General features: G+C 48.2%; 1 protein-coding gene across 2 annotated transcripts in view; it reads right to left on the reverse strand.

Annotated features, from left to right (window-relative positions):
• Positions 1 to 11,782, reverse strand: part of MSH3 (mutS homolog 3) — a 298,610-nt gene that overhangs the window by 256,801 nt on the left and 30,027 nt on the right. For both annotated transcript variants that reach the window (XM_019516941.1, XM_019516940.1), the window contains exons 4-7: positions 10,752 to 10,868; positions 9,594 to 9,711; positions 5,515 to 5,660; positions 630 to 796 (exon numbers count right to left, since the gene is read on the reverse strand). In XM_019516941.1, the coding sequence (XP_019372486.1) occupies positions 630 to 796; positions 5,515 to 5,660; positions 9,594 to 9,711; positions 10,752 to 10,868 (548 nt within the window). The remainder of the gene's footprint in view (positions 1 to 629; positions 797 to 5,514; positions 5,661 to 9,593; positions 9,712 to 10,751; positions 10,869 to 11,782) is intronic.

Below are 11,782 nucleotides of genomic sequence, written 5' to 3' on the forward strand. Positions count from 1 at the left end.
CACACACACACACACACACACACACACACACACACACACACACAGTTTCACATAACAGTTGATCGCCACAGAGAACATTTGCAGGACTTTGCAAGTTCACAATACACACTGAAAAGGTTGGCATTAAATTCTTTACTTATCTTACAGCGTATGCCATACAACTATAGGTATACAGTCTGTTTTTATTCCAGAATGAACTCCATAACAAAGCAAACACTGAAAAAAAAAAAAGAGCATTCCCACTTCATTTTAAGCATCTATCATTAAAAACAAACGAGGGGTCAAAAATTTAAATGTAGTGGTCATTATATTTTCAGTCCACTATTCTAAATGTAAAACAGTCGAGAAACTTAAGACATACCAAATATATGTAGACCTCCCTGCTTAATTAATCAAAAATGCTGATGAGGAAGAAAGTCCCATAGCTCACGGCCATTGTAAGGATGTGAAATATACATGGGGAATAGCTGTACAACAGTATTCAGATGCCATAGTAACCGTATCAGAACCATTTAGTAAAGCCAGATATGACATGGGTGAACTGTTAAATATTCTACAAAAGTTCTTTACAAAGCTATGTACCAGATACACATTCTAGCAGTAAAATGCAACATGATGTAAAAACATACCTTACAGAGGTTAAACTCTTGAGGAGCCTTTCAGATTGATCTGACAAGTTTGATGGAAGCAGTAGTTCAACTGGCTGCAGGCGCAAAACTCGAGACTCTAACTCTAAGCGAGATGCAGAGTCCTGGAAACTGTCATAAACTACCTCCCCAGTAGTGGGCTGGATGGCCTGTCAAATAAACACATAAACCCTGAGGTTCTCTCTTGCCACCAACAAACATTATACTTTGCTTGGGCCTAAAAGCCAAATTAAATAGCTTGTGCTCACTTCTGCCTGAACACTAAAATTATTTAAGAACTACCAAGCAGGAATCTTTAAGTCTCAAGGAAGAGTTTTGGTTAGTCAACTTTAATTATTAGCATTAGCAAATTAACATGGAATCTTTACATGCATGGTGTTGTATGCAAAAATAGTGGCTCCCACGTGTCCCACAATGTCTTTGTGATGGTAGCAAATAAAAAATAAGTGCATTTTAAATAGAGGTACACTGAAATATAGGTTGCAGATTGGATTGGCACTGATAAAAGGAAAATTAACATTATCAGCTATTAGCTTTTTTTGGCCGATGTAGCTGATAATGTCACTGATAAATGCCACATGCAAGTGCACAGCTGCACACACCCATGGCTAGAAATGCAGCCCAGCAGCTTGGAGAACAGCATCCTGCTGGTAAGTCTGTAGGAGGGGAAGGGGCGTGGGGGGAGGGAAGGGGTGTGGTAGGGGCAGATTGAGGCCTGCAGCGTGAGGGAATGGGGAAGGGGCAGAAGCAGGCGCTACCCAGCCAGGTTCGTGAATGGCACCCCAGAGCAGGGTGTGGGGCAGAGTCATGGGTGGCTCATCCAGAAGGTGCAGTTAGACGGGGGGATGGCTTCCCACTGCTGCAGTGCCCCCTCCAGGATCTGTGCACAGGGTGGAGGCAAACTGTCTGCTCTGGGCTCAGGGCCAGAGGCTGCACCAGGCTCTTCCCAGTGCAGGGGTTGAGCCAGGGCAGGGAGCAGGGCAGGCTCAGCTGCACAGGGGGGTGGCAGCAGCAGCACTGGGAGGGTTGGCTATAGAGGGGCTACAGAGAATTCTGGGCTGGCCATAGCTCCCCAAACCCTCCCTAGTGCTGTCCCTGCTTGGGGCACACTGCTTTGCTGCCTTTCCCTTGGGAGCCCCACGCTGCCCATGTGCCCCCTGTCCGCCCCATACTGCGGAGCTCCTGAGGGAAAGGCAGCAGAGCAGAGTGCCTCCGAGCAGGGACAGCACTAGGAGGGGCTTGAGGGGCTATGACCACCACAAAATTCCCTGTAGCCCCACCCTGTAGCCACACCCTCCAGCACCACCTGCTCCGAGCCCAGCCCTGGCCCAAGCCCAGTCCCCCTGCCAGGAAAAGGCTAGTGCAGCCCCTGGCCCCGAGCCTGCAGCAGGCAGTCCACCTCTGCCCCACGCACAAATCTGGGGGGGAACACATGCCCCCCATACCACACCCAGGGATGCACACAGTGGTGGGGAGCCTCTCCCCCTCCCCAGGACAAGCTGCCCATGGCTCTGTCACACACCCCATCCCAGGGTCCCATTCACTGCCCTGGCTGGGCAGTACTGGCTCCTACCCTTGCCCCAGTCCCAGCCCCTCTCTAACTATGGGGGCCTTGATCTTCCCCCCCACCCCTTCCCCTCAGACTTACAAGCAGGACGCTACTCTCCAAGCTCCAGGGCTGTGTTTCTTAAATTGCTTATCAGATTCGTATCAGCTGACATGGCTGGCTAATAATCAGCTATTGATATCAGCCAAGAAAATCTTTATCGGTGCGCCCTATTTTTTAAACTCGGAGCACATAGCTTCTATTGCAATACATTCTGAATCAATACCATTTTTAGTCAAAACAAGATGCTAATGAGATCTTCAAACTGTTCAGATGTTCTGATGCCATGAATACACTAAATATCATAATCTATTGCTATTAAGAGGCAATGCAAATTAACATAATTGAAAAGATATGATATTTATATGGGAATCCCCCTAAAATGAATAATTTATTTTAAATCTGCTTTTACAACTGGGACAGAGAGTTATAGGCTGGATGCAAGACATGCAGGCACATGCAGTTTATGGCACTGCGAACCTCATTGTGGTGCCCAGTATGTTAAAATGTGCCCTACACTGCACATCCGCAGCCTGGAGGCAAAATTTGCTACCAGGAAATCTGGGTAGAAAAAAAAACCCCTCATACCAAAGAAGTGGTGTAGCACATGCTCCAGACCTGTGTGCTGGCAGGTACAGAGGCTAAGTCCTCCCAGGAAAATCTCTAGCACCTGGCCAAAGCAGCTACCCTCTCTAGTTGTCCTCCGACTCCTCCAGACTACCAGGAGCCAAGAGGAGTGGGGAAATGGCAGTTTCCCTGAAGCAGGGCATTTTGCCCCACACCAAAACTCACGTGTAGGGGCATAAGCAACAGCAAGTAGCAACAAAAATTTGTAGCAGTACTTTTTTCCCTGCTGTAAACACAAGCCCCTGCATGTGCAGACGCACCCAATATTGTACAACTCAAACACCATGGTGATGCATAAACATCAAAATGACTATATATATGATCTGTTGGTAACCAGAAACTGAATTATTTTAATCACTTCACAATTTTCCCAATTTATAAATTTTTCAATCTACTTGATGTAATAAAAAAACCTGAAATCTTAGCAGTAATGAAAGATTTACAATCTTAGCTTCTGTGAGGAAATAACCATTACACTAACTGTTAATGTTTTTAAATACTTATGGTATATGTGTTTGCTTAAAGTGTTATAAGCAAACATAAAAATCACTAGCCTTAATGATGTTTTATATTCCCAATATCATTTTGCATATAATAAAACTCATTAGAAAAAGCAGCATTTTAAAGACCATCAACTACAGTGTGACACTTGAAATTTTCAAACACACTGAATTTACAAGGGATTACTTTTCAAAAAATCATTATCAATAATACTAGAGGTGCACCTATATGTTGGTTGCTTATCAAATTGGCACCAATAAAAGGGATATGACATTATTGGCTTTTTTGGCCATTGTAGCCAACGTTTACTGATAATTATGCCTTCTGGTCGGGGCCCCAGATGCCTGGGTTCCCTCTCCCTTGAGGGGCTGGGGCCCCCAGATGCCTGGATTCCTTTCCATGAGCCAGGATGACCTTGAGAATGGAGGGCCCAATTCATTTTCCATCCCCACTTCCATCCCGTCACTGGTGGGCCAGGCTGAGCAGGAGTGAAGCAGAGCAGCTGGTGCAGTGTCCCAGGCACTAGTGCAGTGTGGACTGCAGGCTGAAGCCAGGGCAGGCACTTTAAAAGGCAAAGAGTGCCTCAGAGACATGACTGCAGTGGGGAGGGGTGGGCAGAGCTGCCCAGCCCAGTGCGACTCAGCCTGCAGTGCCTGGGGGTCCTTGCCCCAGGGGCCAGGTACAGAGCCTGGCAGGGACTGCCCCAGGGGCCAGGGCAGAGCATAGCAGGTGTTGAGGCAGCCACTCTCCCCCAGGCTGTATGTAGCAGGGTCCTCCCCCCAGCACCTCAGCTAGGGTGACTGCCCACCCCTAACTGGGATAAGTCCTGGGCTGCATGACTCCAGGACAGCATTTGTCCCAGATTCACAACATCTTGCAGAGATCAGGAAATGGTGGGTTTCCACTTGCAAGCTGGCAACATTCCTGCCTGCAAGGGGCCGGAAGCAGGATGCAGGGGGCACCATGCGTATGTGCAGGCCCATGCACACGCACGTGGCCAGGAATACAGCCGGGCAGCATTGAGAGTGGCTCCAGTAAGTAAGTCTATGGTGGGGAGGTCCCATGGCTGATGGGGGAGCAGATTGAGGCCCCCACGGCGAGGGAGGGAGTGGGGCAGGATACTGGGGCTCCCAAGGCAAAGGAAGCAGAGTGGGGAGCCCAAAGTGGGCATATGCCACGCTACCCTCAGCTCAGCCAGATTCTGACCTACAAAGGCCAGGGCCATTCAGCCTCCTCTGTGGGGCAAATCCACTAGCAGCAGCAGCACCAGGAGGGAGATGGGAGGGAAGAGGAAGGAGCCCTTCCTCCCCACCCCCCGAAGTCCAGCTGCTCCCGGGACCTGGGGTCCAGCTACAGGGGATAAGTGGCCCAGTTTCTCCAGGCCTGGAATGGTTCCATGGCCCTACCCTGACCCAGAGACCACCTACACCTGGGCAGCCAGGAAGGCTCACACCTTCCCCCTCAGCCCTGCTCAGCAGGCTCAGGCAGCTGCCCCCAAGCTGGGGTTCAAGGGAATCATGCAGAAGAGCATGGGCTAAAGGGCTCTGCACAGCCAGAAAAAGGCAGATGCTAGGCCAGCCCCACCTACTGCAAATGGCACAGGCCCTGGGCACCTTTACATGTGCTCCAGGAGTGGAAGCAGGGGGGCAGCACTTTAATTAGAGCAGCTCCAACAGTCACTCTAATTAAAATGCCAGAGTTTCTCATGTATCAGTGTCCAGATACTTACAAATGGAGGCAGGGGTATTTTACCTATGGCTCATTTGACAAGCTTTAGTTCAGGAGCCCCCACCACCACTTCTAAGCATGAGGATGCTGATACACAAGATGCTTGAGGCTGCTGGAAAACACCAAAAAGGTTTATTTATGTCAGTAGTTTAAAAAGCCTTGCATTATTACTAAATATTGGTTACTGGATCGGCATTAGCCAATATGGCTGGCTAATAACTGGCTATCAATATTGGACACAAAAATCTGTATTGGTACACCCCTAAATGATGCCTTTTTTAAAAATTTTGCATTGTGTTTTATAAATTCCACTAATATGAGGAGTCACTCATCATAAAGGAATTTTATAGTTCCCAAAAATCCTTAGGCACAAAAATCAGACATTTCTCAAGGAGGACTACTTACCACAATGCCAATAACAGCATCCCCTTTCTTTTTCTCCCTCGAGTTTTCTTCATTTTCACAGATACAAAGTAGATAGTTATCTGTGACATCAGATGTTATTTCTTCAACAGCTGCAGGATCATCTAGCTTCAGTAAGGGGTTCACATTTAATACATGTTAAAAAAAACAACTAGGAATTCACAAAGACATAGCCAAAAATGGACCTTGCAACAATTTTTCTTCCACCTATTATTCCACATAAACAACACAAAAAGCAATTTTACAGAAGAAAGCCTATCTTCTCTGTATGGAATAGATGTAGATTATGGTAACATTCAAAGTGCAGAAAGGACCATAATCTATAGCTGCATATGGGTGTTCATTTCTATAGCCCAGGAGCTGGAGCACATGCATTCCAGCCCCCTAGCTACAGGGCTACACAAGCAAGCTCTCCAGCCAGGGGCACTAGAGGGCTACTCCCTGGGCCACACCTATCCTTAGGAAAACCCATTACTTATCAGCCTTCTCTCCTCCCCTGCCTGGGAAGGGGCAGGCCATCAAGTGGCAGTCCCTTAGGTTTTAAATCACCTTGTGTACAGTCAAGGTGGGCTGCATATAGGATGACAGAAAGCTGACTGCATGGGAAAGTGGGGCTGGGGACAGCCTCCCTGACCCTGGGTCCCAGATCTCCAGTTTTTAACTCACCACACATACTGTCCAGTTGAGCAACACACACGACATTTAAAGCCCAAAGGGTCATGAACTGGGGCAGGCAGGGGTACCATTTAAAGTCCGCAGGGCTCAGAACCAGGGCAGAGATAGCTTCCCCAGCCTCAGTTCAAAGGCACCACAGCTTTGCAATCTCCGCCACGGCAACGGGAAGCTGATGGAGACTGGGAACCAGCTTTGGGGGCAGCCTCCCCAACCTGGATTCCCAGTTCCTGGGCTTTGTGCTCCCCACCCCTGCTGCCCAGCTGGATGGTGGGGGGCAGCAATGGGAAACTGGCAGGGGCCAGCAGAGCCCCTTCCCCAAAATGGGGACTACTGAGTTTGGGAAGAAGCAGAGAGCAGCAGCTACTCCTTTCCCCTCCTTTTCTCTCCCAGATCGAACTGGGAGGGGAGCCTACAAGCATTCACTCTTGCAAAAGAAAAACTCTCTCAAGGCAGATCTTTCAGGTTGAGACCTAGAAAATAGCTTCCCAGAAAAGGCATTCTCCCCACTCCCTGGATAAATTCAGCGAGTGCTTATGTATTTCTCATTTCTACAGGAAGAATGGTGATTCTCCCAGTAGAAATATAATGCCCGTATGCAGCCTCAACCAGTGATTTTCAACAGGGTTGCTGCAAGATTAAGGTTGGTGTACCACCCAGCACCTACGCAAGGAAATACATACTCTCCTCCCCCATCCAGGGCTCAGTGCCTGCCCCAGCTGCCTCAGCAGTGCTTGTGACTGCTTCTCTGAGGATTGTTTTTGCCACTGATGTTGCCTGCCCTCAGGCAGCTCCTGTGTTGGCTGTCCCTACACTGCCAGCAGCATGTCCTGCAGCCCAGCCCATGTCCTCCACAACTCCCAAGCTCCTAAGCCAGCAGGAAGGGCTCCAGGTGCAGTCACCAGTGTATGAGATCTGACAGGATCAGTGTCAGCGGCAAGAGCTGTGCTTGCTCCCTCAGGTACAGACAGGGGTGACTAGACAGTGAAAAGAGCAGGGCACAACAGGGTTAGGTCCTGCCCCCTGCCTCTCTTACATGGCACAGTTAGATCAGTGGTTCTTGGTCTTTTGAGCCTCAAAGCCCCCATCCATATCTTTTCTGAATTTAGATTATAACTCAATGATTCCCCACAAGGGTACCACAAAAAACAGAAAACTTATGGAGGACTGCTTGAGACTAAAAAAAGGTTAAGAGCCACTGATTTAAGTAAATGATGATCCCAAATCCATGTAGTCACAGAATGCCATAGTGTCTGTATACACCAGATCAGCCCATCAAAAAGCCATTTCCTTGTACTGTGAAGTCAGAGCCCAACAATACTGGACTGCATCAGAAATCAAATTCCCTACTGCCTTTGCACCCACCCTGCTCAGAAAGAAGCAATTTGACTAAGAAATGGAGAAAAAAGACAAAAACGAAAGAAATGGAGGAAAAAAAATAGAAGAGGAAGGAAACAGCTGTACTGGTCAAAGCTGTGTTTAACTCCTTTTGATAACCTAGTTCACCAGCAAGTAAGAGAGCTTGACTAACTCAATTCCATAGAGGGCACTGGCCTTAGGCTCATAGTGCTAACCCCCTTTTCTTCAAAACCCTGTCAACTCCATAACCTCAACCCCTTCCTGTTCTCAAGATCTCTTACAATGATTTACTAATGCTACATCTATCAACCAGTCAAAAAACTAATTCAGGCACACACACAAAAAAAAGCCTAGACCTCCAACAGTCCATTAACACTTTTGGAGAAAGCAAGACTTGCAGGAAACATGTGACCCCCCTACTATATTACAATGAACTTACATCTCTAACAGATGTTATTCATCATGGTCACAGACTAAGCTTTGGAAAGACTTTCAACTACTATTAGTTTTGGTTAGTAGGGCTTTGCAAAGTGGCTGTGGTGCAGTTTGGTTTCAGATTCAGCCGTTTCGGAGGACAGTGATTCGTTTCGGTGTTTCGGATCGCTGTCCTGTTTTGTTTTGGCCAAATCTCCTCCAAATCTGTTTTGAAGCCCAGCGGGGTGGGGCTTGGGGCCGGGGGCTGCAGAGCCTCAACAGGGAGCAGGATGGGGCCGTGGGCAGCTTGTCCAGGGGACAGGGAGGGCCACTGCCCTCCACGCAGGTAAGAAGACCCCCATGTGGATCTCTGATCCCTGCAGAGCCAGGTCACATGGCAGGGACCAGCACTGCCCTGCCACAAGACCTGGCTCCTAAAGGAGCAGAGATCCGTGCCAGGAGTCTCATCGCTGCTGCTGCCCGTCCCGAGCAGCCCCGGATCTGTGCTCCCTGAAGAGCCAGGTTGGGCGGCAGGGACCAGAGATCCATTCTGGGGTCTCCTGCCCACTACGTGCAGCCCCATATTGCTGCTCTCTGCAGAGCCAGGTTGCCTTGCCACGTGGCAAGGACCAACACTGCCCTGCCACGTGACCTGGCTCCGCAGGGAGCAGAGATCCACGCCAGGGTCTCCTAGCCGCCGCTGCCCACCCCATGCAGCCCCATGTCACCAGGATAGTGAGGGGCGGGCAGTGGCAGTATGGAGACCCCCGGCACAGATCTCTGCTCCCTGAGGAGCCGAGTCAGGCAGCAGGGCAGCACCGTACAGCTGTTTCCCTGCAAGCCTGGCTCCGAAACCCCAAAATTTTACGAAACATCTCCAAAACATTTCTGAAACGTTTTGAATGCCTCATTTCATTTTGGAGATGTTTTTGAGCCTTCCAACTCAATTCAGACTTGGTGTTTCAGGCACCAAAATGGTCTGAAACACCTTCAAAATGAAACAGCTGCCGAAATTTTGCACAGCCCTATTGGTTGGTAGTAGACTGAATCCTTGTCTGCCCTGGATTTTTTAAGTTAACTGCCAGAAATGAAATATAAACCAATGTTTGCTTTAATCTTGTCCAGTATGTGATACCCTTTCCTCTGCAAACAGAAAATCCTGCTCTTAATTCATGAAGTCTGATCTCTAGAAAAAAACAATTCTGATCTTTATATCCAAATTCTGGCTTTTTTTAACTGCCAGAACCTGACAAACTGCTATTACTAGAACATGGCTCCAGTATTGCAGCATTTTCTAACTTCACAGATTTCAAAATATCTGAAAATATCTGAAAATCCCAAAAACTGAGTTTTAACTTCTGAACTTTCCGCATTTTCTACCAATTTTTGCTAGAATTGGGAAGGCAACAACTACATGACAAAGAACAATCATTGCCAACGCAGAGGTAAAAAGAAGAAAGAATGAGATAGCCAGTACATCCCATTCCTCAGCTGGTACCATATGCATACCTTTTGGAGCTGCTGAAGCAAGCGGCAAGGCTCACTGAACATTCAACCATACAGAGCACACCAAACGTTTGTTTTCACAAGCAAAGTAATTAAACCAAAAAAGATATCTTCTCCAATGAGTGTAGATTTGGTATAGAGAGCAGTCAGCTTTCTGCTGAAGAGGGAGCTTTTGTTTTCTCCAACAGCCTTCAGTGCAGCAGTCTCCGTTTGTTTCACAACTCCCACCTGCAACAGACCCAAAACAGAAATGGAAACGTTAACTGTGGGATGAAAAAAGGCTTTCCAAATAAACTGAAGAATACCACTGGAATTTAAGAGATGCAAATAGCAAATTTAACACTGATAGGCAAGTGAGCGGTTAGCAACAGCTCAACTAATTCAGCTCACTGATGGGACAAGATTTGCTCACCTGCAACTTGCAGATAACCTCCCTTACGTGTCTCGCACCCTTTATTGGTGTGGGGAGAAGTCAGACACCTTTTGGAGAACTGCCACAGTGAGGCCATATGCATCAGTTCATCCTCATCATAGGCAGTCAGAGTCAAATTAGACAGCAAGAAATCCAATATCTTATCTGCTTTTATAAGCTATTCTGTTTTTACTGAAAGCTGAACCTTGAAACTTTTTTGGGATAGGTGGATCAGAGACAAACAGAGGCCTGCTTAACAACACTTGAAAAGCAGAGGTGTGGTTAAGATTAAAAAGAAAAAAAAGGGGGGGATGGGGGAGAACACAAAGGAAAGAGAGAAAATGCTGCCTTCTTTCAGTACTTTGTATCTCACACAGCAAGATCTGCTCCCAAATTAAACTCTGGACCTGAGTGTTATAGAATGAAGAAATGCAAATCTATTTACACTCCAAGACATCTCATACAGGAAGAGTCCAGGGAAGGGTGTTACAATTTTAGTTTCAAAACACATGATAAGTTTCATACTTTGTGATTTTTTATGCAAGTCATACACCCATGCTAAACTTGTAAATTACTTCAGTTAAACACGAAACTCAGGTTAAAGTTAAACCAGTGGGGGTCAAACTTTCTGACAGGTGTGCCACATATATGCCCCACACCCTCCCCAATTGCCACACTGATCTCTTTTCCTTAATATATCTGCTGCTCAGCTTTCTGCTCCATGCCCTACTGTTCTGCGTGTCCGCTCCCTAATCTGCCACACGCCACACACAGAGGCTGCATGTGCCACCTTTGGCACCCATGCCACAGGTTTGCCACCCATGTGTTAAACAAACTAATTAAAGCCAAAAATAACCTTATATCCTTTTGCTACAAGTCGCCGCACATGCACAAACAGCCTGAAGGTTGGTATGCTAGCAGTCATAAAGTTGTGATCCAGATGACAGAAAATATTTAGCTCCTTAGCTGCAATCTGTAAAGCAGGAAAAGGATACATTGGTCAACAATTCATGTCAGGCTCACTCACTGGAGTAATTTGCAACAACAACAGAAGTACCTGAAATACAAACTTGTGAAAAAGTACCTATTCATCAAAACTATGGCTGAGCATCTCAGAACCTCTAAGTAGCAAGACAGAAGCACTGAAAAACAAATGATGGAGTAACAGTTCAGCTCCTCAGTGTCCTCTTATGAACAGAGAAGTGCACTATTTTATTGTCACCTGATGGTATATGTACACCGCTTAAGTAGTCCTATGCATCTCCTTACTGAGATGCACTGTGCTGCTCTGTGCACACTACTTTCCCAGCTGGAACTAGGGGTGCACTTATATAGAGTTGCATGCAGCTGGTAAGTCTGTTGTGGTGGATGGGGAGGGAAGGGACATGAGGGACACATATCAAGGCCCCTGCGGTGAGGGAGGAGAGGGGCTGAGGCAGGGACTGGGGCAAGCTGCCCACCCAGGCCGCGGGCAGGGCGGGACACAGCTGCGGCTCATCCGGGGTATGTAGGGCAGCTCCCGCCAATACCTGCCACTGGCCCAGCAGCTCATCTGGCGCACTCCTGTTGGTCCAGCAGCTCTGCTGCTGCTCCCACCGCTTGTCCAGGAGGGTATGGGATGGGTGCATGCCCCTGGATCTACATGGGGCGGGTCCACGCCAAGCTCTTCCCGGCAGGGCGGGGCAGAGTCTACGGTGAATTTTGGGGTGGCTGCAGAACCCCCATAGCCCCAACCCAGTGCTGCTGCTGCTGCCCGCCCCAGCACAGCCCCAACCCGCCCCGTGCAGATCTGGGGGCACAGGCCCCCCCCCCGCAACCCCTCCTGGACAAGCAGTGGGAGCCATGGCGGGAGCCGTCGAACGAGTGCCAGATGAGCGATGGGCGGCA

This window comes from Gavialis gangeticus, unplaced genomic scaffold, assembly GCF_001723915.1.
Source record: "Gavialis gangeticus isolate Ggan-Ray unplaced genomic scaffold, GavGan_comp1, whole genome shotgun sequence".
NCBI lineage: Eukaryota > Metazoa > Chordata > Crocodylia > Gavialidae > Gavialis > Gavialis gangeticus.